At 48.7% G+C, this 26663-nt stretch overlaps 2 protein-coding genes and 1 long non-coding RNA gene across 9 annotated transcripts in view; all 3 read right to left on the reverse strand.

Moving 5' to 3' along the window:
• LOC111065019 (mucin-5AC) overlaps window positions 1–15928 on the reverse strand; it is a 34476-nt gene extending 18548 nt beyond the window's left edge. For all 4 annotated transcript variants that reach the window (XM_022352961.2, XM_041595639.1, XM_041595638.1 and 1 more), the window contains exons 1-7: window positions 15834–15928; window positions 2155–2218; window positions 1890–2075; window positions 1198–1712; window positions 939–1124; window positions 574–839; window positions 15–500 (exon numbers count right to left, since the gene is read on the reverse strand). In XM_022352961.2, coding sequence (XP_022208653.2) covers window positions 15–500; window positions 574–839; window positions 939–1124; window positions 1198–1712; window positions 1890–2075; window positions 2155–2218; window positions 15834–15842 — 1712 coding nt within the window. In that variant the 5' untranslated portion in view covers window positions 15843–15928. The remainder of the gene's footprint in view (window positions 1–14; window positions 501–573; window positions 840–938; window positions 1125–1197; window positions 1713–1889; window positions 2076–2154; window positions 2219–15833) is intronic.
• Window positions 15929–15939: 11 nt separating this feature from the next.
• Window positions 15940–16654, reverse strand: LOC121405057. 4 transcript variants are annotated; one of them, XR_005968349.1, is made up of 2 exons: window positions 16623–16654; window positions 15940–16060 (listed from the first exon to the last, which is right to left on the reverse strand). It is a non-coding gene; the product is annotated as an uncharacterized LOC121405057 (long non-coding RNA). The 4 variants fall into 4 exon arrangements; XR_005968352.1 differs by having other exon boundaries at window positions 16606–16638; XR_005968351.1 differs by having other exon boundaries at window positions 16589–16638.
• A 3156-nt stretch (window positions 16655–19810) lies between these two features.
• LOC111064959 (DNA replication ATP-dependent helicase/nuclease DNA2) lies at window positions 19811–23442 on the reverse strand. The gene is made up of 3 exons (XM_022352871.2): window positions 22812–23442; window positions 21703–22731; window positions 19811–21641 (listed from the first exon to the last, which is right to left on the reverse strand). The coding sequence occupies exons 1-3, from the start codon at window positions 23367–23369 to the stop codon at window positions 19899–19901; spliced, it is 3330 nt and encodes a 1109-aa protein (XP_022208563.1). The 5' UTR covers window positions 23370–23442; the 3' UTR covers window positions 19811–19898.
• Between the last annotated feature and the right edge of the window lie 3221 nt (window positions 23443–26663).

The following is a 26663-nucleotide window of genomic DNA, read 5'->3' on the forward strand; positions in this document are numbered from 1 at the left end:
TGCTGGACACTCACTTCTTGGTCTTGCATGGCACATTGCGGGCAAAGTCACAGGAATCCGCTGCCGGATTGAAGTACAGTCCCGAGGGGCACGTAAACTGATGGGCCACAATGCCCAGGCCCGAGGGTCCGCTGTCCAGGCACCAGTAGTACTTTTTGCAGTCCCGCGGATGCTGGAAGAAGCCCTCCTCCTCGCACTTGAAGTCCGATCCCGGATCGGGTGTGGTCGGTGGCGGTGGCGTGGTCGAGCCACGTCCTCCAATGTACAGCGATGAGCCCTCGGCCTCCGTCAGCCTAAAGGTGGTGCTCTGTGGCGGTGGTGCTGTGCTGCTGCTGGTGCCGGTGCGACGTCCACCGCTTTGGCCTCGCCTCGCGTTGGCCGGCGTCGGTGGCTCTGTCTTGGCATTCAGGCGGTTCCTGTTTTGTCCGGCATTGTCGCGACTGCGGGAACGCGATGGTTTCTGGGGTCCACTCGGCTTGGCCACCTCGTTGATGCCCAGTCTGCAGGGAGGGAGGGAGTAAGGATGTGGATTAATAAGAGAATTTCGGCTGGCACTGGTCCAAGGATGCATACCCAAGAGCATCCACCATGGCCTCCTTGGCGGCCTCGATCAGGGGATATGGCTTGCCGTTGCATGTGCCACGGAAATCGTCGTTGTCTATGGCCCAGAACATGATGCCGCCCAGGCCATGGGCCACCACGTACTCGGCCTTCTTTCGCACCATGGCCTCGTCGTCGTAGCCCACCCACTGGTTGCGCCTGTAGGCATAGGGGCCCATTACATTCGCATTCGGCTGCACCACCGTCCACTCGGGATCGTCCTTGAGCGTCTGACAAATCTGAAAGCGAGTAGCAAGTAGCGAGTAGTGAGTAACGAGTAAAGAGTAGCGAGTAACGAGTGGAGAATGGAAATTTTAGTAGGGCTATGGCCAACTCACCTCGTAGTACGCCAGATAGCCCTTCTCCCGTGTCGCATCGCCCTGCTCGCCGGGACCCTCCGAGGGGGCTCCCAGCTCTGTGCTCTCCTCGTTGATCAGTGTGTAGGATCGGCCATAGGTGGGAATGCCCAGGACGAGCTTGTCCCGATCGGCGCCCGCCTTTAGGTAGTATTTGATGGAGTAATCCTTTAAAGAGAATAACCCATTAGAACGCTCAAATTGAGTGGCAGGTCGATCTGTCCGCTGTTCCTGTACGTACAATATTCAGCTCGGCATCGTAGTTGTACTCGGAGTCCTCCTCCAGAGAGTAGAGCGGTGCGTGGTGGTTGACGGATGGTTCGTGCGACGAATGGAAGTCGTAGGTGAGGACATTGAACCAATCCAGATACTTGTTCAGCTTGGGCACATCGTAGCCCTTGTCAATGTACTCGATGCCCGCTGGCACGGCCATGGTCAAGAGCAGACGAGTGCGTCCCGTCTTCTGGGCCTCGCGCTCAAACTCCGCCCGCAGCTCCTGCACAAACTGGGCGTAATTGTCGCGGTCACGTGACTTGCCGCCCTCGCGATGTGCCGGATACTCCCAGTCCAGGTCGATGCCATCAAAGTGATTCTGTCGCAGAAACTTGAGGATATTCTTGATGAACTGCTGTCGGCGCTCGTTGCTGGCGACCAGCGGAGAGAAACGAGAGCTGGCCTCGTTCCAGCCGCCAATGGCAATCATCGTTTTCAGCTGCTTGTTGTAGGTCTTGAGGCCGGTGAACTTTGCATAGCCACCTGGTTGTCAGTCGCAGGGAATGGATGCAGATGCAGATGCAGACAGACAGGAAATTAAAATCGAGTTGAATTAACATTGAATGGGGGGGGGAAATGATGGTGCTGGTGGTGGTAATGGTGTGGGAGATGGGAGATGGGCACATGGGCACATGGGCGAATGGGAATGCATTTATTTACCCTGCTCAATGTCCTGGTACTTGTCGAAGGGCTTCATCTGGTTGTCCTTGGTGAATCCACCGAATGCGTAGACCAAATGTGTACACAAATATGGATTAATATTCTGCGGATTGAATTTTGCCGTACCCGGACGGTAAACACTCCAGTTCGTGTAATAACAAACGACGCGACCCTCGCTGCTGGCCTCTGTAGGGATTACAAATTAAATATAGTATATAGTATATAGTATATATGTACATATGTATATAGTATATCGATCGCTTACCATTTATGCAATATGCGAGTGCGCAGAGCAGGAAGAGCGCTTGCCAGGCCGCTCCACGCCGGAACTGCCCAGAGAAGAAGGGAGAGCGAGAGAGAGAGAGAATCAGAAGTGAAAATTTGATTAGATAATTATTTTCGCTTCAATTTAGATCCCAAGGCGGAAGCAATTAGCATGCTGTCAGGCAGCATTGACACAGTGACATCGATGGACAGATCCGCATAAATCTGGGCGAACAAAAACACACACCAGAGACAACCACAAGAGACAAGAGACAAAAGACACGAAAATTCGAAATTCGAAACTGTTTGAAAAGGTTCCCATGAAGGTCGTTTGTTGTCTTACATAACCACAAGAGTTGAGACGAGTTGAGATGAGATGAGAGATCTGTGAAGATGAATTTTATATGCAAATTGGAACTTGGCTGAAATGCAAATGCCATTGGGACACGCCCAGTTGTTGTTGCTGTTGTTGCTGTTGCTGTTACGACGCGTTGTGTGGCTGTGCTGTGGCATAAGGAAGTTTTCTGTTTTGGCATCAAATTAGATCATTCGCAGAGGCCTCAGAGAGGTGACTCATATACGATGGATATTTTAAACGGATTTTCATATTAAAATGCCAAAGTGTTACAACAGCCACAATGGGCCCAAATCTGTTTTGGGGGTTTTTTTTTTTGGTCAGCAACCACGCAGAAAGAGAAACAGCTAAAAAAATTACATAAGCAAACGCAGACGCAGCAGCAGACGCAGCAGCAGCCGCAGAGCTCCAATACAAAAATAAAAATAAAAACTTGTAGCCCCCCTAGACGACTTCGATTGCGTGTGTGTGTGTGTGTGTGCGTTAGGCCAGTGCCGGTTTTAAGTTGGCCCAAAAGACACACACACACACACACAGAGCTGTGCGTTCATTCATCGAAGTGAATTGTACATGAAATAAATTGATCAAGTCACCATGTAAAACATCTGCAGCAGCAGCAGCAAAAAAACATCTGCCAGACATCTGAAGAGATCTGGGAACAGGTTGAACCATCTCATAACTAATTAGCAAAGCTACCCCACCCTACCCCACATACCCCCCAATGCACAGTCACAATATCACATACACATATGTACATACATATATACACCTACTTATATGCACATAATATTTGTCTGTGTACATATGTGAGCTGTTCGGCTCTTCAACGAATTTTGCTAATCAAAAAAGTAAAAAAAAAATCAAAAAAGTCTGTCAGGCCGCAGGCCGCAGGCAAAACTTTCTATTTGTCATAAGTCTATTGAATATGAAAAATAATTTATGTCATATAATACACAGAGCTCTAGACAACAATAACCCAGTGCCTGCCAAAGCTTGGATATTATTTTTCGTTGGGGCACTTAAAATTCCAGTCAGTTGTGGTTTAATTATTTGCCAAGACTTAAACCGAGACTAAGAGGAAGAGCAGAGCAGAGCAGAGCAGCACCTTTTAATTGGAGCACAGAGAACCAAAGTGCAAACCGTTGAGAGCGACCCCAAAAACGGGGAGCTGGAAGCGCTCACCCAAAGAGCAATGCTCTTTATTTATTTTTGCCTATGTGCAGTGGGGTGGGTTGGCTGGGGCTAACTCATAGAAAATCCATCAATAGACTGTTGCGATTTGCAGCTTTCGCCGCCATAAGCCGTAAATCGCAGCCGTATCCATATCCGGCAAAGCTGCTTGCCACTCAAGACATTCTATGGATGTGGATATGTGGATATGGATATGCTACGAGAGTATGTCTGTGGGGTGAGGTGGGGTGGGGGAGGGTAATGGGTAATGGCACATTTACCTACTGACGAGCCAGCAACAACAGAAATAACAAAAAGAAAAAGAGTGTTCAGACATTGATTGGGTCATTGGACCAGCATAAAGCTAAACGAGTAATGTTTATGGAACTCTTTGGCCATTTACATTTATATATAGCCATCATTTACATGGCTTTCAGTTCGGTTTGCCTGTTTGCCTGTTTGCCTGTTGCCTGGTTGCCTCTTGGCTTTTGGCTGTTGTCTCTTACGCATTGCTTAACATTTCTTTATGGCAGCGACTGCAGCACAGCTGCTTACATAAAATTGCATGCCAAAAACAACACAAAAATACAGCAACAGCAACAACAACAACAACAACAAGAACAGCAACAACAAACAGATACGAGTATCAAAATAAAATAAAAACAAAACAGAAAACAACTTGAATGAAAATGAAATGACAACAATTTGGATTGTACAATGCGCATGAGCACTCGCATTGATTGGCCGCCGCGACTCTCTTGGCTTGACAAATTTGTCGATTTTACGCAAAGTGAACACAAAGTGTCCAGCAGCAGCAGCAGCAGCAACAGCAACCAACCAACCAACAGGCGTCTGCAACACATGTACTTAAAGGCAAATGCCAGATTTGCTTGAGCTTTGCTCGAGTTTTTTTTGCTCGAGTAACATGGAGTTACTTTGCTCCATAGAGGCTTTACCACTCACTCTCACATATGTAGCCACATATTGAGAGATCATTGCAAGCTTATAATCCATAGGAATATGACTGGCAGAAGTTGAGTTGCAAGCGGAATTGGCAGACAGGCCAGTCAGGCGATACTCCCCTCATATGCCCAATGTTAGCCCTAACGAATGACTGGCATTAGTGTATCGCACTCTTCGGCTTTGCTGGCATTATTTGTCGCCTGGTTTTGGCTAAGTTTTGTGCTCTTTTAATTGCGAATGGCTGGCCGGCTGGCTGGCAATTAAATCAGAGCTAAATGCGGCCTAAATCTGGATGTGGATGGACAGGCGGCAAGCGGGCAGGTTGTGTGATGTGTGATTTGTGATGTGTGTTGCTGCAGGGCGCACCAAAACACACACAACAGCAGCAACAGCAGCAGCAACAGCAACAGCAGCAACAGGCCAAAATTGAGAATCGTTTTTGGCCGGATTTACAGCCAGCGGCTGTAAAAGACTGCGGCACAATTTATGGACAAGTTGTTGCTGCTGTTGCTGCTGCTGCTGCTGCCGACGACAAGTTGCAACACAAAGGCAGAGTGAGGCAGCAGCCCCAAACAGATCAACTGTGTGGCACATATACGAGTACGACTACGACTACGACTACGACGACGAGTCGCCTGCAACTGCAACTGCAGCTGGATAGCCCGTTGCTTACGTAACGCAACACTGCATTACGCTGCCTCACAAATAAAAATAAAAAAAAAGCAAGCCAAAAAGCACCACACAAATATTGCGTAGATATTTGCAAATTTCCAAGAGGCTGGGCCTGGCTTGGCCTGGCTTGGCTTGGCTTGGCTGGGCCTGTCTGTTGCTTTGCATATAATCTGGATCCGTGGCTTAACCTTGAATTGGAATCGGCGAGTGAGAAGAGAAACCCGCTCGGCGAAAACCATTCGAGTAGTTGCTCTCGAATTGGGAACAGGTCGCGCCGGACAATGGCCTGCGCGGCCTGCGGGTGGGGGGCGTGGGGGAGAGAGGGCGAAACCCGAACTCAGTTACTGCCTTGCTCCGATTACCTACCGCCGGCGGTGCCACATGAGGTAACTCCATGCGCTTATATGACATGAGTGCACCCATGAATGCACCCATGAATGAGCTGGGGCCAGGCGTCGCTCGAGTGCCTTGGCTTGGCGTTTTGAATGCCAGCTGCACTCGTTCTAAGCGCTCGCAAATTAGTGCCATGAATCATGAATCAGCAGCAAGTACCCAGTGCCAAGTGAGTGCGTGAATGAATCATGAATGAATCATGAATGAAATGCCATTTTGTGGCTCAATCCATCTTGGTCCAAGACATTCCACAGATAATCCCTACAGCAGCTGCAGCAGACTCACGCGTGCACTCACACTCACACACTCACACACTCATTCACTCATTCACTCATTCACTCATTCACACACTCATTCACATTCCATGACTGGCTATAATGCTGTGTGGCAGTGCGGGTGGGGGGCATGCTGTAAGTTTGCTGGCTTTAACTGCAACTTAAAATTCAAAGACGGTTCCGCTCCATCTCTCGTTCTCCCCGCCTGCCACCTGCTTACCTGCTCATCCCTGGCTGCCGCCCTGGCTGCCGCCCTGGCTCCCTCCCTGACTCCCCTACTTAGCTCCTGTACCGCTGCCCTGGCATTGACTGGAAATTTCCGCTGCGGCACGTAGAATGTGCCTCACGTCATGTCACGTTTCACGTACCGCCGCGCGTCACAATGTCAACGCCCCACAAAACAAAAAAAAACAAAAAAACGTAAGTGCAAAAAAAAAAACAAAAAAGATGCCAAAATGTCTGCCAAGAGTTGCGTATACGCCCTGTGGGAATGCCATTAGGGGGAGGAGGAGCAGGCACAGGCACAGGCCCAGGCAAAGGTGCGGCCCAAAAACCTGAAGAGTTTTGCAAACAAAACTTTTGGCATTTGAAACATTTTTGGCCGGGATGTGGAGCACAGCAGCACAGCAGCACAGCATCTGTCCTCCACTTGCCGCCATATACGACGAGTGCTCTCCCCATGCAAAGCCCGAGGGTGTGGCCCCCCCTCCCCACCCTAACAATGGTGGCCCAGCCAGAGCCACAGATTGGGGCGATAGCTTGATGCATTTAAGTTTTGCATTTAGCGGGGATTTATGCCGTGCGAAAGCCAAGCTCTGAGCATTGTTGGCCAACATCAAGATTAGCGTGCGAAAGATTTTGCATTTTGCCGTCATTCAATCCGCCCTCCACCCCCCCGTTTTTAGCCCATTTGCTGGGCTCTTGCCAAGGCATTTTCAATTAAGCAATCCAAAGCCAAGACACGACCAAAACTGAATCATGGCCAGCGGCACACACAAAAGTGGGCCCAACAGAACAAACCAACAAACCAAACAAACCAAACAAAGAGACCCAACACACGGGCCGAAAAGTGAATTGTGCATGGAATGCGGAAGCCCAGAATGCATTCCTTTGGGAGGGATACTTTGGAGGGTTGCAGGGGAGTCTTAAGACTCTCAAACCCCAGAAAGAATGAGCCAGAGACTGGTGGCAGATCCATCAAGCAGGCTGTCAGGCTGTCAGCGGATAAGATCTCAGGGAGTGAAACTCAACACACAAAAGGGAATTCTGCCAAATGATTTATCCAAGCGGTGACACTCCAAAGAGGATTCAAAGGCAACCTCCAGTTAGTTGAAGTTCTCCCCCATTTGGCACAGTGCATTGTCAGATGTCACGACCGCTGGACCGCTGGACCGCTGGACCACAGACTCGACTCGACTAGTGTGCACTTTCATCAATCGCAGACAGATCGAAGCGCTCAGATGAGTGAAAAGCGGACTGACCGGGCCAAAAACCAAAAGCATACACAAAAATTAAAACACATTTTGTATTTGCTTTGGCATAAAGTAGCCAATTATGGAGCAGAAGTCATCCAGTCATTGACACCGCCACCGCCGCGGTGGCCACTGCAGAAACCAGTTGGCCCGGACTCGCCTGGCTTGGCTTGGATTGGCTTTCCTTTGACTCCTTGACGACTTGGCCTGCCAGTCCGTGGATTGCTGGATTGCTGGATGTTGCCTGTTGCTGGTCTTGGCCTGGCTTTCTTAATCGCCATTTGGCGTGACAGGCGGCGAGGCGGCGAGAGATGCGAGAGATGCGAGTGCACCCAAAAAGCCGAAACCAAAAACCAAAAACCGAAACTGAAACCGAAAGGAAAAGCGAAAGTTGATGTCGCCGGATGCTGCTGTTGCTGCTGCTGGGGTGAGATTATGTCCATCTTTAATGCGTATTCGAGTATTTGTCTCTCACTGTGTGTTGTGTTCAATGGATCATTGTATTGTGGGTCAGCAAACGGCGGCGACGCACCCAAAAAAAACTAAAAGGAAAAGCCAACTTCAGTCTCCAAAGCGGTTTTCCAGCTCTCTCATCGAGGCACACACAATTGAGCCATAAAACGCCAATCAATAGATTGTGAAATTGAATGATTTTTTACATCTTCACTTTGGCTGTAAACCTGTAAGGCTGCAGAGCCCACTGAAAGCTGAGCTGTGCAAGGCCGGGCAAAATAGAAATCTCCTCTTTCATTTCATTTCATTTCATTTTTGATTTCGATTGAGCTCAACATTATTTGCCCGCCAATCGATTGCCGCCAAGGCCTTGCTGCTCCCCAGCAGCTCATCTTCAGGTCCGATCAATGTCAATGCTCATTCATTCACTGCAACACTCAGCCTATTCATTCGCGTATTCATAGGTTCGATGCATCGATGTCAAAATTTGCATTTTGCATCAAACATTTCGCATTTGGCTGCCAACAGAATTCAAGTTCATTCAGTTGCGAGTACGGCAGGTACGGGAGGTAATCCCCATTGTCTGCATTACCTTGATGTAGGCCATAGAAGCCATGGGGGGGCCAGCCAGCCAGCCAGCCAGCCATCATCATCAGCATAATCCCCAGCGACGCGTCGTCACGATGGTACGGACGGAGTACAACAATGGGAGGGCAGTTCATTAAATCCAATTATGCGCCAAAAATGATTTTTGGGCTGCCTTTTTAATGGGAATTCCGTTGAATTTGATGGCTGCTTAAGCACATGAGAAGAGTGGCACCCTTTGCATGACCCCAACATGCGCTATACACTATCCAGAATAGATTTCCATTGCCAAAGCCCTTTGCCTGTGCCCCTACTCCACTCGGGCATTCGGGAATTCCGCTGAATTTTTGGGGCTTAAGCGCGCAGGGAGGCGTCTCCTGCTGCTGCTGCTGCTGCTGCAAAAATATGTGTTCCTTTTTTGCGAGCGCTGCAGCGTAAAAATTCAATTTAAGGCCTCAATGATCTAAGCAGCACAGGACTGGAATCGATTTCAGTCCATGTCCATCTCCCTCCAGCCACTCCCTCCAGCCACTGCGGCTGGGCTGACTCATCGCAAAGCCATTGTGATATGAGAGCATATCTATCTGCTATATATATATATATCTATATACCTTTGTGTAGATGTTTAGATACCCAGAACTAATCCGTTGACGCACATAATCGATGGCTGACATGACTCAGACTCAGCCTGAGACTCAGACTCGGACACTCACAGAGACAAAGAGGCGATAAAACGTGAAATGTCAGAGTGAAGAAGAGAACGCTGGCTTTCAATTCTCCAATACCCAATCCACAATTCAAAGTCAAAGTCAAAATCAAAATCAAAATCAAAGTCAAAGTTAATTTCCATTTAAATCTATTTAAATCTGCCTTGAAGTGACTGCAGATGGAATGGAGTGATCTCTGGCTGCTGGTCAAAGCAAACAGGCCGCACCAACTCTGATACGGCCAATGAAATGCAACCACTATTTTTTGCTGCTTTCTGCTTATCGCATTTGCATTTGTCGCCGCTGTTAATGGTGCAATTATTTTCGCCATTAACAACGGCAGAGAGCGGGGATGGCACTGTGCCAGGTGTTTGGCGAAAGTCCAAGACAAAAGTAAAGCAAAAACCAATTGAAACGCTACAGTGGGCACTGGCTATGGCAGAAATGGTATTTGCAGGACTCAAATTAAACATTTAATTGAAACTTTTTGCACAGAGAAGAGAATCTCTCATCAACATCAACATCATCTGGGGAGAGAAATCCATGCGAAAAAGTCGTAAAACTTTCCCTGTGCCGCCGCCACAGCCACAGCCACACATGTCCAGTGTGGCCAGACTGGATGTCATGTTGATACCATAATTAATGGTTAATCACCTTAATGGAGGCTCTGATCACACCTGATACGGCCAGGTGAAATGTGTGGAGCACGAGAGGCGGAGGATTTACGAGCGGATTTGCATGTCGCGAAACCGGAAAGTCATCATTGATCGACCAACCCCCTTTAACGGCATCTTCTGCTCACGTTTATCACTTGAAGCTGTCAATGTGTACAGTTACGTCAAAAGCCCACAAATAATTAGCCAATAGACAGCAAGGTGAAAGTGGAAGAAGCAAACAGGAGGGAGGCAAGGAGGTAGGGAGCGCCAAAAGCAAAGAATAGAAAATATATCAGGGAGCTGGAGCTTTTGGCATATCTATCAGGGGATCCTTTGAGATAAAAAAGGCCCAGCAGCTGAAAGGGTATATCCACAAAGAGGTGAGGCTGAGGCTGAGACTGAGACTGAGACATTTCTGTAGCATTTCTGTTGTATTATGAAAGAAATTGCGTGAATGCGTGTGGCGTGTGACGTGTGGCGCACTTCAAAGTGAAATCGAAAGTTGTGGCTGATTGACACCCAGCCCACTCCACGGCCCACCCTCGAGCACTGCCCCCTCCCCCAAGGCGGCGGCGCATCCACTACCAAAAGCGTCGCAACGCACCGCAACGCATTTACTCAGCAATTAACATTAACGGGAGAGGGGGCCCAGGCGATAATTGGCAAAGTAAACGCTGCACAAGGCACTGGCAGAAAGCTGGCACTCTCCGAAATTAGCAGCGAGTAACGGTAGGTGTTGCATGCTCCTCTTTTTGTGCCCTCCGTTCGCTTCTTTGCCAAAAAATTAGATAGTTGTAAAAAGTGTTTGGTGCTCATTTGAGGCAATTATGTCATATGCAGACAATAAAGCACCAATAAAAGAAACCCCAAGCCCCCCACCCCCCCCCTGCCAGCACCAACGGCAGAAGCGGCTCCAACTAGCAGAAGAAGAGCGAGAGACAGGGAGAGACAGCGAGAGACAGCGAGCGAGCGAGAGTGCGAGAGAGAGAGAGACCATTTCTTATGTAACTTTTATGCCCTTTTAAGCACAATTTTAGTATACAATTTATTGATGCATAGTTGTTGCTGCTTTCATTCGTATTCGTATTCGTATTAAGCGTAACCAACCGCTGGCCCAGCTGTGCAGAGCAGAGCTGAGCTGCCGCGTTGTCGGTGGTTTTGCTCACTTTCAATTTTGTTTCGGTTTTCGGTGGAAATTATTAAGCTGTGCCGCCGCGCATCCGGCAACAAAACAAACCCCAAAAACCAAAAAAAAACCAAGAAAAAAAACAACAGAAGAAAAGAAAAGAAAAAGAAAAAGATACACGCCAGAAAGAAAGAAAAATTAATCGTGATGCACATTCAGGTTCAAGTTGAGCGAGTGGCAGATGGAACAGGGAGATGGAGATGGGAGATGGGAGATGGAGCTGGGCAGTGGCTAATTGGGATGCTGTGAAGCAGCTGAAGCTGAACTGTGGCCTGAACTGCTGCTGCGACAAGAGGGGCAGAGAAGTCCATCCAGGGGCCAGGGGCCAGGGGCGAGAGATGCTTATGGGCTTTGTGGCCCAAACAGATAATGCCCATTGTTTAAGCCGATTAGATGCCACTCAAGTTGGCCCCAAACTCAAACAGATCGTAGCATGACTTGGCCTTTGCATCACAGCAAACATTTTCGGCTCATCAATATGCAAATGTTTTGGATTCTATTTTGACACAGAAATTATGTAAAATCCAAATAAGCTAAAGGGTACGAAAGGTACGAAATGGATTTGGGGCAGAGGTGAGTTAGAGGCAGGATTCGATGGCCCAGAAGTGGCACTGCCCCTGACTCTTGAGAGTCGCCATCCTTGTGGCAATTAAAGCGAACATTGTTCAATCATTCACCCCCGATTTAGCAGTCAGCATTCAGCATTCAGCATACATCATACTGATTTATTTCTTGTTCGTTATTCGTTTCGGTTTCGGTTTCTGTTTCGTTGTGGGTCTTTGTTGGCAGTGTTGCTAGTGGCCAGTGGCCAGTGCCCAGTGCAGTCACATTCTTTTAAATACCAATTGGGGGTCAGTTGAGTCTGGAATTTTCAGGCAAGTGCTTTTGTTGCTCCCCCAAAACGAGTTTAGACAAGCGACCAGAGTGGAACTTGGCCTGACTTTGAGACTGGACTGTGCTCTGTCTCTGCTCTGGTGCTGTGTCTCTGGGCTCCGATCTGGCTTAATAAATTAATTTATAACTTTTGCTTTTTTTTCACTCATTCACTCATTCAGTCAGTCAGTCAGTCCGTTAGTCAGTCCGTTGCTGGCTGCAAAACAAGTTGACCTTCAGGCCGCACAGCCGATACATGAATAAACATACATATCTACATATGTATATATGTGTGCATATTTTTCATTTCTTGATACATTTATATATTGATATCTCCACGGCGGACTTACAGTTACGTGCTGTGGTGGAGTGACAACCTCCAGAGGCTGGCCCCAAGGGTGGGAAACAGATATTTTGGGTGCTCGAAAGGTGCCTCGGATCGCAGCCAATCGAGGGCACTGACAGCACTGAGGGGTAGAGGTGTGCCTTGATTGGAGCCACCACATAAGTGTGAGCTTTCGCCTCAGGGATACAACTAGCCATGGAGGTACTTCCGAGGGAAGTTGCCCGTGGAAGGAGTGGAGCGAGGCGAGCCAATGTAATCCATTTATCAATTATCTAAAGCAATCAGCATGGCACCCCTAGCAATCCTTTGTCTGCCCCGAACTGACCAGCGTCCAGGCCTTTTCTGGGGGGGGCTGGGCAGCTAGAGCTCAAATCTCAGTCTGTCAAACTGCACTCGAATATCAAAGCAAAGTCTGTCTCGCACGATGGAGGGTTAATGATTTGCATGTCCCCAAAATCAAAATCAAAGCTAAAACCCCCCACATCTGCTGTGGGCTGTCGTTGTCATGGAATTGAATCATCCCGGCGGTGTCTCTCGCTCTCTCAATGTCTGTGTAAGTGAGCCATGCCATACAGAGCCTCCACCGCCGCTGCAGCTGCTCCTCTGATGTGGCTGCTGTGGCCTGTAGCCTGTCTGCTCTGCTCTGCTCTGCTCCGTCTGTCTGCTCTGTCGTATGCAACGTAACAATAGCAGCAGCAGCAGAGGAAGAAACAACAACAGTAGCAGCAACAAAAATGTAGCAAATTTCGCAATGAGGTTGCGGGCACACACCACGCCACGCCACGTGTATCTGCTGTGTATCTGCTGTGTATCTGTCAGATACAATTACCAAAGCGATTGCAGTGGATGCGACTGGGAGCGGGAATGCTGGAATTTCAGCCAAATGCGGTTTAATAGCCCAAAAACCGGTAGCCTCCATGGGCAGACCCCTCCAGGCCTCCCTCGGCAGACTCTTCTCTTCTCTGCTACAATCTTTTTAAATAATAATATTTAAGAAAAAAAAAGGCGGAAAAACAGATAGCAAAACGCATCAATTCCCCCCCCACTCATACCCCACTCCCCTCCATCATTCAGCCACTCAGCCTTCCTCCATTCACTTTTCCCTTGCTGCTCCCTCCTGCTGCTGTCCCTGTCCCTGTCCCACTGTCGTGAGTGTCGACTGGTTTCACTTTCCGCTGAATGCGAATGCGAATTCGAATTCGAATTCCGATTTGCCAATCTGAAAACCTTTCCATACCGATACGCGGATACGCGGATACGCGGGTGCCATGTGCCGCAGAAGGCAGGAGAAGTAAGTTAACCTTCGCCACAGCGGGGCCTATTTATTTATCAGCCATTTATTGCGAGTGCAAGCGACTGAGAGCTGTCTGCTGTCATAGCGGGCGGAGCATCCCCATATAAGAATACTTAACATGCAGTTGCAGATATCTCAAGGGAGAGAAAAGGAAGTGTATTCAAGATGCAACTTTTTTGATTATCAGACAGAGGCAGAGGCAGAGACAGAGGCAGAGACAGGCCAGATGCAGCTATAGATGGATGGCTGATTGGATGGCATCGCATCGCATTGGCACGGGCATGGGCATGGGCATGGGCTGGGTTCAGTTCATTGTCATTGTCTTTGTCTTTGGGTGCGGAGAATCGGCAAAGCGTTGGCGTTGCACTGTTGCACTGTTGCACTGCTGCACTGTTGCACTGCAGTGTGGCACTCATCTCATACCCCTGCTGGTTGCATGAATGTGCAAATTTGGTCTGCCTTCTTTTCGGGCTGGGCTCGCCGATTTCCGCTTTGGCGCTGAGACAAACGGAGACAAAAGCCTCAGGCAGATTTCCTCTTCACACGCATTTTTGTGGCCTGACGTCAAGCACTCGCACGGCATGGGTGGGGTGGTGGTGGGGGGGGGGAGCTTATCATCACAATAATGATGATGAGGCTGATGAGGATGCGAATGAGGAGGATGAGGAATCTATCTGTTGGCTAGTTTGTATCGCGCAGCACTTGTCGCCAAACGTGTTTCGCCCCCGCGTGCCCGTCAAACCGAAAAGCCAAAAATAAGTTCAAGCCGAAAATTGTCAAAAAAACAACAAAAACAAAAACAAAATTCCTAAACAAGTTTTCTGCGCATACGCAGCCACAGTCACAATGAAATTTGCATGAGAGCCCAGCCAGCAAATATCAGCCTTAGCCCGTAGTAACTCTGCCCCGATTCGGGGCACATTTTAGCGCATACATACAGACATACATATGTATGCCCCATACCCATACACCCAGGCGGATGTAAAACAAATGCCCAAAAATGAAACGAAATTTAATTTAATTTCATTTGATTTCATTTCGAGATTTGTCGATTTCATTTGTCTGCCTCGGGGGGGAGCCACTCGCAAAAGATATCTCTGAAAGGTATCTTTGATTGAGCTGCTTATGCATTGCATGTCTCTTGGCTTGGGATTTATCTGGTATCTTGTGGCTGTATCTGTGCAGCATTCAGTATCTTTAATATGCATGCAATGTACATGGATGGATATGTCTGCCTGTCCGATTTTCGATGATTTCTCGAATCGTGTTTGAAAGTTTTGCACTCCTTCGCTTCGATTAGCATGGGAATTGCAATCGTCAGTCGTCCGTCGTCAGTCGTCCGTCGTCTTCGGCATCGAGGTGTTAATCGGGTAAAAGTTTTCAGCATTACATAAGCCCCAAAAAGCAGCAATAAAAAAAACAAAAACCGAAGCTGCATTCCGCACTTGGGTGATAACTAATCAAACATTTATTCACATTAAACAATGAAAGGCGTTTTGGGGCAAAGAAATCCTCCCGTATATCCTGCACGCATTGCCGTTACTTTTACTTTCTATGGCTGCAGATTCTGGCGACTAAAGTCGGAAGTTTTTGTCAGCCTTCGTGGGGCATTAATTATGCAATCGTCTGAGAGGCATTTAAATAACAGCAGAGAGACACAAAAGTGTCTAAGCGAGGCAGCTAGAGTCCCAACTGGGGCCCCAAATGAATAATTCAATTATTCAAGAATGAAGATGCGAGAATCTCGCAGAACCCGTTTAATGCCAGATCGAGAGGCGATCTTTATGGGCTGGGGCAATAAAAATGCGGCATCTACGATCAGCTGTACATATGTACATGCATGCGTACTATGTACATAGGTACGTGGTACCTGGGCAAGGGCAAGGAGCCTCTTTCTGGATGTGGAAACAACTTTCGGCTATTCGGCTACTCGGCTCCTGCCCAAGGTTGTCTGCCTGTCATACCTACTTCCCTCCCTCTTGGCTTAAACCCTCCAATTTCGTTCGCCATTTAGCTCCCCGTCGAGGCAGGAAACTGTTGCTACTTGGCCTGGACTAAATATTTACGACTCTCGGCCAGCTTTGCGCTAATTGCGTACAAAATACGGTCGTCAGTCGTGCCAGTGCCAGCAAACACAAAAAAAAAAAAAGCAAACAAAATACCGATATCAAAATGATTTCTCAGTTTTCTCAGGTTTTTGCACAGATATTTTCCAGTTTTTTTCAGTACGTATGTATTTTATTTTTTTTGCTCCATTTGGGCAGCCCAACACCAACTTACCGGAAGCATTTTGGCGGCGTTTTGCTGCTGGTCGAGGTGGCAAGGAAGGCAGTGGCGGCGGCGCTCCTTTGCACTGCTTCTTCTTGTTTGTTGTTTGTTGTTGTTGTTGCTATTATTTCAGTGTTCAGTTGTTGCAGTTGCTGTTGTTGTTATTGTACTTAGTCGCTGCTCTAGTTGCTGTCTAAGTAAAACTCAACGCGGCGGCGGCGACGTACAAAAAAATAACGCTACGATTTAGTGTGAGATTTTGTTGTTGTTGTTGTCGTTAGATTTTGAAAAAATATTTGCTCAAAAAGTGGGCTAAATGCTGCTGCTGCAGCTGATGCTGAGTGCATGTTTTTTTTTTTTTTTTTTATGCAATATGCACAGATCTCGTCTATAGTATGCTCCACTGACCACCAAAGCCAGCAGCAGCAGCAGCAGCAACTAGCCAGAGATGAAGCCAGAAACGAGGCCGAAAGTAAAAACTGTTACACACGTCTGCGCATTCAGTTTTTCACTTTCGGCCAGGCGCGGCGGCGTCTCATTTTGGCCACACATATGTACATACATATGTATGTATGTATGTATGCTCGCATATAATATCCATAGAAATCTAGCTGCACAGTTTTTTGTTTTGTTCCACATTCACTCGATGCACGCAAAAAATAAAGAAAAAATTCAAACAAACTTCGCTGCGATACGAATAACAAAATGCACCATGGAAGAGGAAATTGTATATGGAATGTATTTATTTATTTATTATTAGTATGCACGGCCAGAGGCGAGTTACCGCTAAGCCAACAATACCGTTCGAGAGTCGCCGTTGCACTGAATTCGTTTTGTGGCCAAAAAGCGTGGCCAACAGTCGCAACAGTCCCAGCAGGCCTTAACAGAAGCCATCAAAAACCAACCAACATCAGCCAGCAACCGCAGCAGCAGACAACAGCGGCAGCAACAGCAGCAGCAACAGCAGCAACAGACAACGGTTAGCAGACAGTAACAAGAAACCAGTAAGAAATAAATGGCTCATAGAGTTACGAGCCAATGGATACCCTGCAATCTATATTAGTAGATTTTTTGCTGAAATATGTACATAGCTTTGAGTCATCTAAAGGTTTTCCATAGATTACAATTCCTGAAAACTTTACATTTAAACAGAATTATTTCTGCAAGTACAATTAATTTAAAATCGAGACGATTTAGTTTAGAATTTTATATCTAGTACCTTCACAAACTGCTAGCCAAATTCATAATAGCTGCTGCTGCCATGGGGCACCACTGGAGTGGAGTGGAGTGCCGTACCCATAACTTGTTGGAGCTGCTACCGTAGCAGTGCGCAGCCGCAAAGCGGCCCCTTAACAGCGGCTGTTATGCACCACTGTTAGCCGTTAACAGCGAAAGCCTGTGCTGCTGCGGCTGCTGCTGCTTGGTTGGGAGGGGGGGTCTTGGGGGAGCGATGTTCTTCAGAGAGATGGCTATAATGAAGTACTGCTAACACTAATGAAGTTTCACGGCAGCCAAAACTGATCAATTATGGCCACACTTTTGCGGCTTCAGCGATTAATGGCCACTGGACATTTGGTCTCCATTCAACGCTTGACTGGCGAATCGCGGAGAAATCGTTGCACAGATCGTCAAATTATCGCAAATTGTGCTCAAAGGGATTGTATAATACTGGCGATGGGGGGAAGTTCTGTCGCGAAAATTGAAAGTCATTCGAAACGAGCGGAGACAAAGGTAAATTTAATATTTATTATCTACCAATACCCATCAGTAAGTAGAGTGAAGAGGAATGCAATTGAAATTTTAGTTTGAACTAAGTTAATATCAGTGGGGGGTGGGGTATACGCCTAAGTATACCCCAGCTATGGAGACAATGGAATCCTTTTAAATGTATTCTGAATCTCTCAAGATTTCTACTCATATTATTCTTATTAGTTTGGCTTAAAGAAAACCTTCCGAATGAAAGTGAAAATATTTGTTGAGCCCCCTTCAGCACAGTGTATTGATAATGCCCCAAGGCCCCAAGGCCCCAAGGCAGGCCTTGTGCTTGTGGATGGATCATCTGCTGTGTGGAGAGTGTTCAATATTGCAACAGGTGAATGGGGGGAAGATGCTCTTAATGGGCTTAATTTGTTGCGCGCACCCAAACAGCAGAGGGAACAGAAAAGGAGGGTGAAGAGTGGAGGGTGGAGAGAGAGAGTGTGTGCAAAAGAGATGAATACCTGTGTGTGTGTGTGTGTGTGTCTATTGGGTATTTCAAATAAAAACTCCAAACTTGGGTTTGGCCGGAACTCGAAATCAATTCAATATTCGAGGGTATGCACCAGTGACAGTGTGTGTGTGTGTGTGTGTGTGTGTGCGACAGGGCTTAATAGTTTTGTGGTTGACCTTTGTTGAATGGTGATGGACTCCCTCCCGCTCGCCCTCTCTCCCTCTCCCTCTCCCTCTCCCACTCTGCTCGAGCCGAAGACCTAAAGAGATTACATAATGAGCATTAAATGCTGTCATCGAAATGCCAACGGCTGCCAAGAGGCGGCGCGAAATGAATTTCAAATATTTTATCAAGCGATTTGCTTATGTCCATTGTGGCCGTTGCCCGTTGCCCGTTGCCCGTTGCTACTCTGTAACTGTTATTGGTGTCTCTGGGTCTTTCTCCCGCGTACCAGCTTACCTACCTCTCCTCCCCTCTCTCTCACGCTCTCTCCGATCAGCATGCCAGCTTGCTGCTGTCCAATTTTAATTTGGTTTTAATACCCTGTAGGCGTAGGGCCTAGAGAGGGGCATATGCGACATAGTTGAACATGCTCCACTTGATTTACTCTACCTGAAGACACATGTATGTAGATGCCATGAACATTGCATGTAGATATCGTGTATGTAGCATAATATGTAGACAAAAAGTGCGCACTGGGCCACCAATTCATGTCCTCTCTCTACTCTTACTGTGTGTGTGTGCTTATTGGGCTTCGAATGAGAGGTATGCCAGAGTCGACTATATCGACCCTACCATCTTCACACTTCCTTTCGCCTTGCTTTGGTTTGGTTTTCTCCTGTTTTTGAGGCCAATCAATCTCACATTTGGGATACAAAACATCAAACATAGGAATGGATGGCATGGCATGGCATGGCATGGGAATAGGTGGAATGGCATGGAATGGGCGGAATGGGATGGGATGGTAGAACGATAATGATGTCGATAATCATGGGAATGACTCACGCCCCTTGCTCGTGGCTGTTAAGTGCATCCGCTGCATATATGGCCCCCCGCACAGCTCCTCCCCCACTCCACTCCACTTCCACTTGTATCTCTCCCGCTAATATGCATTCGGGGCACGTGTGGCATGCGTTCAGGAGAACGGAACAGACTCGAAGGTGCCCCAGCTTCCGGTTGGCCAAAGGAAGTGTGTGCGAGGACCGGCACAAAGAGAAAGAGGAGTGTGCAGCATGCAGCACGCGGCAAGAAGCAAGAAGCACCGTTATGCAAGCACGACAATGTCGTGCGAATTATGACGAAGGGTAGGGGGCCGGGCAGGTCACATTTTCAACGAAATTTAACCGAAACTTGGACAGGCGGAGGGCGGATACACTTAGATAATTTACAAGTACACTTTACGGGCGCTCTGCAGTTGAAGATGGTGGCCCCCCCCAAGGGCTCGAGTGTTCCCCGTGCGAATAAAAGTTACGCTCAAATGTTACATTTCCTCGTCGATTTATCAAAAACAAAAAACAAAAAAAACATTCAACATTCTTCTGCGACAGTTTCAAAGTGGAAAAAAAACGTGTCTTTCCTCTGTGTGTGTTTTTGTTGCACGATTCGCTGCTTCTTTTTGCGATCGTTTCTCTTTCTTGAGCGTGTGTTCAGTGTTCCTTTGAGGAGTCCTGCGTATCCCAGCATACAATTTGTATTGACGATCGTTCCTGTAGGATAGGTTTCCTTCAAGGATCCCTCCTCTCCATCGATTCGTTGCTTTGGCACTTGTGTATCTTCTGTATGTGTGTGTGTGTTTTTTTTGCCCATCCTTTAACTCGTCAAATAACGTGCAAAACTCTTAAAAACTAATTGACTAAAGACCTAAAGACCTAAAGAACCATTGGGTCGATGAGGCGATTGAGGTCCGTGTGCAGACACTTCCATGCAAACTCCAAGCGGCCCTCGATCAGCGGCAGAACACACTTCTCTGGTATGTTGCGGAACAGGCTGTCGAAGGGGTTGTACTTCTTGAGGCAGGCGACGTCGCCCAGGATGATGAGCTTCTGTTTGGCGCGCGTGATGGCCACCGTGAGGCGGCGCCTATCCTCGAGTATCTCAGCGGCGCGGCAGCGCTTCTTCTCCAGGGGATCGCGTCCGGTCTTGGTGCAGCTGTAGATGATGATGTTCTTGTCGCGGCCCTGGTACTGGTCCACCGTGTTGAACTCAACTCGGCCGTCCAGCCGCTCGCCCAGTCGCCGCAGCAGCTCCACTTGGGCGCGGTAGGGCGCAATGACGCCAACGGTCGATAGATCATATTCAGCCATCTGCAGCTGGAGCAGCAGGTTCATCACAACGCCCACCTCGCAGGTATTCGTGTACTGTGAGATGCGGCGACCATCCACACGCTGTGCCACATCCGAGTGCTCCACTTCGGGATCCTGTTCGCCGTACTTCAGATCGATGTTCGAGTCGGCCTTCCCCAGCCACTGCAAGCCCTTGGACACTGCCTGGCACTGCAGGGAGCAGTCGCCGGTGTCCACCACCACCACGGCGTTGTCCAGATGAGTCTGCAGCACGCGCTGCACCCACACGGGCGAGTTGCGCATCGAATTCAGCTGCAGATGGGCATTGGCCACGGACTCATTGGCGCACCTGAGGTGATCGTCGTAGGTGAGCCGGTTGGCCAGCCGATTGATTGTGCTGTTCATGCGGTACTGCACGGACAGCTCGGCCGTGCAGTCGGGCGAGTCCAGGCGCTCGAAGAGCGACTCGTCGGCGCCTCGCTTGCGGGCCTCGCGCGACTTGACGACCGGCGGCAGCTGATCTGGGTCGCCGACCAGAACGAAGCGCTGGCTGTAGAACAGGGGCCGCAAAATGGTCGGCAGCAGCACCTGGGTGGCCTCGTCGACGATGCAGAAGTCAAAGTGGCGGTTCCGGAAGACGGGATGGCCCATGCCCAGGCAGGTGACGCCCACAATCGAGGGCGTCTCCAGGGCGGCGGACAGCTGCTCGACAGTGCGACAGCGTCTGGTTATATTGGCCTCGCTGATCTCCTCCAGGTGGTGGGCTATGCGGGAGCTCTGGCCCAGCCGGACCATGGGCAGGCCATAGCCCATCAGACGGCGCATCAGGTTATCCACCGCCGAGTGGGTGTGGGCTGTGATCAGAACGCTGAGACCGAGCAGATGCAGCAGACGCACGAGGGCGACCAGGGTCTGGGTCTTGCCGGTCCCAGGCAGACCCTTGATCAGAAAGTGCGTGTTGCTGCTGAGGCAGCGCATGATGGCCTCGTTCTGCTGCTTGTTCAGACTCATCAGAATGTGGAGGCCCTCGGTGAGAAGGGTGTCCGGCAAGCTGTCTGCCGGAACTGGCATCGCCATGCCCACAATAATCGAGCGCAGCTGCTGGGCACGCAATGTGGAGGAGAGCAGCATGGCCAGATTGGTGTAGTTGAAGGTGCTGAATGTCTGCGAGTCGTGCTTGTCCACGATGAAGGTCTCGTCCTCGTACTGCGGCTTGAGGTCGCGATCCAGGGCGATTGACAGGCGGCGGCACTCCAACGAAACGATGTTCCCAGCGGCAACGGCCATGCGCGAGGCGGTGCTCACGACCACGTACTCGCCCACATCGAACTGCAAAGAGAGATCGATCAGATTAGAGCCAATGCTACGGGAAATGAGAGATGGATCCTACCCCACAGAGATGCAAGTTAATGCTGGGATCGGCGTGGCGCGGCAGCTCCATGTTCTGCTCAAAGCGGCCGTCTGTTTTGAGTGCCAGCTGGCCAGGATAGAGACGCAGCTGGATAATGGCGCGTCCCTGCTGTTGGCGCGCGACGGGATCCTCCGTCCAGATGGTGGGCTGCTTATAGCTGGCGCGCGAGTGCTTATCCTCGAGGGCCAGTATGCCGCACCAGTGGTGGAAGAACTCCTGATCCTCATCGGTCAGGTGATCCAGAATATCCGGCAGCATGATCGCCATCGAATGCCTGGGCCCCATATTCAGTTTGGTGTCCCGCTTGGCGTAGCTGCCGCACAGCGTCTTGTATTGGCAGGTCTGGCATGCGCTGTGATGGTGTATGGGCTCCGGCAGGTACAGATCCTCGATGTCCTCCTCTGCGCTGGCTGGCGTCTTCACCTCTTTGACCAGATACTTGGCCAGATCGTTGCGCATCATGATCAGATCGCGCATCTCGTTCCGTTTGCCGACCACCTCGCGCATCATGTTCTCGCGCAGGTAGAGCAGCAGCCCGGAGCGCGTCTCAACGCCCAGAGCCGAGTGCATCATCTGGTAGAGCATCAGCTGGCCCGTGTGCTCCAGCGAGAAGGTGGAGCGGCCCGTCTTCAGCTCCAGCGGAATGGGATCATTGGCCGTGGTCACGGACACAGAGACGTCCACTTTGCCCTTGAGCCCCAGCTGGGGCACCCACAGGTTCTCCTCGGTGATCTCGATCTGCTGAATGCGTCCGCGAAAATTCGCTGGAGTCGGCACCGCTGGCTTCTCGCCCAGCACGTACTGCTTGGTGAACCTAACGATGGGATCGACGAACCGCTGCATATCCTCAAATATCTCGTTCTCGGTGATGCCGCCCGCATAGAGGAACTGGGCCAGGTAGGGGCTCTGCAGCATATATTTCAGGATGGTCTGCACATGCGAGCGCGTGTAGTCCCGCCCGGAGACCACGCGCTGGAACAGCTCGTGCACCAGCGTGCCAAGGATCATCTGGGGGCAGCGAGAGAGAGAGTTTCCACTGAGTATTCCGTCGGTTAGGGAGACGTTTCTGCGGTTTTTGCGGTACTCACCACACGGTTGTTCCACTGGAGGCCGCGGAAACGTTCCTGCAGCACCGTCTTGCGGCGGCAGAAGAGGGAACCCACGACGGTGGTGCCCGACACCAGAAAATCGGGATTGGTCACACAGAAGCCGTGCTCCTTGTCGACCACATAGACGTTCTGCGAGGGCTGCCACTTGGCCAGCAGCGAAACCAAATCGCCCTGCTTCATGTTGCAAACACTCCACGGCGGGAGTACCAGACACTCGGCCGTCTCGCGAGTCTGGCTGGGGCTCTTCCTAACTACCATTTTGACGTGCAACGTCTTCAGGTCCATTTCAAATTCCTCGATAATGCAGCGCTGCCATGTGGTCAGGTTCAGTTGGTGCGGTGATGCAGCCGCATCCATCGCCGCCTCCAAATCGATCTCATCTATATCAAATTCTTCGTTCCAGCTATAATTCTCCATATCCTCAGTCAAGGCAGCGTCCAAGTTGGTCTTTGCCTTCTTGACCGGCTGTTGGACGGGTGACACAGATCCGTTTTCCTTGCTGGGCGTCAGCACGCGCTTCGGTCCTGGTGCCGCCATTATTGCCCAAAAATTTGTTCAACTACTTTTCTTTTTTCCAATCACTTGCTTCTGAAAAAGATTTTTGGCGCAAAACTTCAGATGCAGCTAGGGATGTCATAGATATATTGCCGCGATATATTTGCCTATCGAAATGCATTCATATTGGCTGAGCTACTAATATATATATATGAATAATATGATTATGTTTGTGGGAGATATCTCTATAGTTCTGCTTTTATCTGAATTCATAGAAAGTTTACACTACTTATGTGTTGGTTTAATTGTTTGATTCAGATTCGATTGATTCTGCAGCGATGCACAGCGTAGATATCGATATTTTTGTGCGATAAGCGGAACTAGAATTTAAAACACAATAATGAGCAGCTCATATTGGTTGGCGTAATATTTGAAAATAATGTTATTCCATGCAATATTTTAAATTACTCTTGGTGGAATAAGTTTATCTAAAAATAATTCATTGAATGAATTTTTTAATGGTTTTATGACATAATGCAACAGCTGAGGCACTACGTGCGCCAAAAATATGTTTTCCAGCACACACAGCCACCAAGTCAGGAAAAATATTTTTGAAAGGTACAACAATCGATAGTTTCTGCCGCAGCGTTGCTTCCAGCTCAACTGCCAACTGGACGCATATATTTTCTCCCTCTGACTGCAGGCATTTCCCATAAGGCTAGCTCTATGTTTTGGCAACAGCAAAAGACCCGCGAAATATTTGAATTTTTAAAAACTGGATACCTTTGTTTTCAATTTTTGCTTTTTTTGGTGTGTCCGATGGGAATTAAAAGCACACCAGCCCACCACCCGAAATGCATAAATGCTGGCTGTAAATTGGTCATGTGCTGTGCTGTGCTGGTGGCTGTTTGAAATGATGTGTTTTATGGCGGCTCAACGCAAGCCAAGTGTTACGATAAATGTGTTTTTAATGCACTCCACTCCACCCGCTCTCCCTCCAGCTCTCTCTCTGTCTCTCTCCCTCTGGCGGTGGCTTAAATCAATCCCTGGCTTGATTTTTTCGTTGTTGTTGGTGCTGTGTCGGGCAATGGCATTAATATCACGGGGGACCCTCGAGGCCGACCACATGTGCAGTCACCGAGGACAAATGTCAGCAAACGGAACGCATTCCCAAAACAATTTGTGCCGCGCAACCACCCTCTCCCACCCTCTCCATCAGCCAGCTCGCCTGCCTGCCAGCCTGCCAAGCCACCCACCCCCCTCTGCCATTTGGACGTGTCCTCTCTGTGATAGATGTAACACGTATCTGTAACTGGATGAAGAGCCGCATTAATCGCTACACGATGCCTGACGATGGGCATGACTATAATGGTAATGGCAATACAAGCGACTTCACAATGAGCTGACCATATGCGCACATAGACAATAAAATACTGTAAAGCCCCGCCACACCACGCCACAACGTAGAGCCACCCAAAACTCTGATGCCCAAAGAGCTGGTGCATCTGACAGGAGTGGCGGTAGGCAGTGGCAGTGGCAGTGGCAGTGGCAGTGGCGGTAGGCAGTGGCAGTGGCAGTGGCAGTAGGCAGTAGACAGAGTGGCAGTAACTGGACAAACGGTCGCACATTTAATGAACATGCTGACATGAGTTATGGCTCGTTTTCTCATATTTCTCTGCTGTTTTTCCTTTTTTCAATCTTTTCTTGTTTTTTTTTTTTTTTTTTTTGTTTTTGTTCATTTCTGACATCGAAATATTGCGAATCCACAGCCCAGCTGTTGAGGTTTTAATTTTGCGATCTGCTGCTGCTGCTGCAACATGAATGCAAATGATATTCTGCATTAACTTTGAAGAGCCCTTGGGAAAATGTTGGATGGGAGGGGCTGGGGGGATGTGGGATGCGATGGCTGGCAGCTCGCGTAATGATGAAGATGAGCGAATTCCGATTACTGAAACAGACTCGAAATGACAGACAGAATGGGGCGACACCAACGACACGACACGATACGACACCCTCCTGCCACTGTCCCTGCCACTGCCGCAATAGCGATTCGCAATTCCTGGTACTGTTTCCCGGTTCGCATGGTTCAGCCAGCCGGTGCCCAATATCACATCAGATCAGAGAGAGATTCGAGTGGCCAGAGGGGTTCATTTCGTTGTGTTTTAGACAAAGTGCCAAGTCAGACAAATGCAGACGTATCTCATTTACTATTCTATATTTTGTGCTCATCTTTTTATGGCCTACCGCCACTCACCGTGTGCCACACAACAGGGGTATGTTGTGTTCTTGTAGATAAATGCAACAGCCGCCCCCCCCTCCATTAATACGTATTAATGTATCTGCATCTGCATCTACGTAGCAGCAGTTTGGATGGGATTGCAGGCGCTGTAGTTACGGCAGGAGCTCTGTAATAAGCAATGCTTTAGGCTTGGATTGGATGAAAAGATCTTATAGGTCGCTTGGCATTTCAGTATCCACAGCTGAAGTTTTGTTCAATTTTTCGTCTGTGTAGCCGTAGGGATTTCGGTGAAAATAGAAGCTGAAGCAATCAAATTTGATATGTTCTGATGGCCATCTGAAACATTGTTTGTTTTTGTTCTTGCAGTGGACTGGTTTTATTTTCTTTGATTTATTTCAATTAAATTTATAATGTATGTATTTTGTTTTTGCATTCGCTGGAATTCTCTTTTGCATTTTTCGCTTGTGCATCTGGGAGTGGAGTGGAATGGAAGTGCACTTACTTACATTCGATTTATGTATTCCCAATTTCTAGTATGCAATATAGTATATATGGGCTCTAATTAGGTGCCCCAAAATCATTTAAATTTAAACTTAATAACTGAAGCTATAATAATGAAGAGCGCGATGCTTACTTCTCTTGTGGTAAATCTCAACAGGTATCCCTTAGTCGGGATTATCATCTAGATTCTAGAACACTATAGCTTGATATTTTTTTGGTGTGTCGCTTTTTGCTGCTGCTGTTGTTGTTGTTGCTGTTGTTGTTGTCTTCTCTGGTTTGTTTGCTCGAAATATTTCTTGGCAAGTTGTGTGCAATTCATTAAAGCGAAATCTGCTCGAATGCGAATAATGCAAATTGCTCTATTTTCATTCACGTTGAATGGGGGGTGGGGGGTGACGGCGACTGGCTGGTGGCTGGTGGCTATGGGGGGTGGGGGGACACGACACCAACTCCGACAGCAATTGCAACAATCTGCTTGAGTCGACGACAAATTTATTTGTGGCGCATGCATGCTGCTACTTGCAAGTTGCAACAGTGGCAGAAAACATACACAGACCAGAGTCTCAAAGATAAGGGGCAGGGGGGCAGGAGGGCAG

The sequence above is a fragment of the Drosophila obscura genome, unplaced genomic scaffold (assembly GCF_018151105.1).
Source record: "Drosophila obscura isolate BZ-5 IFL unplaced genomic scaffold, ASM1815110v1 contig_73, whole genome shotgun sequence".
NCBI classification, from domain to species: domain Eukaryota; kingdom Metazoa; phylum Arthropoda; class Insecta; order Diptera; family Drosophilidae; genus Drosophila; species Drosophila obscura.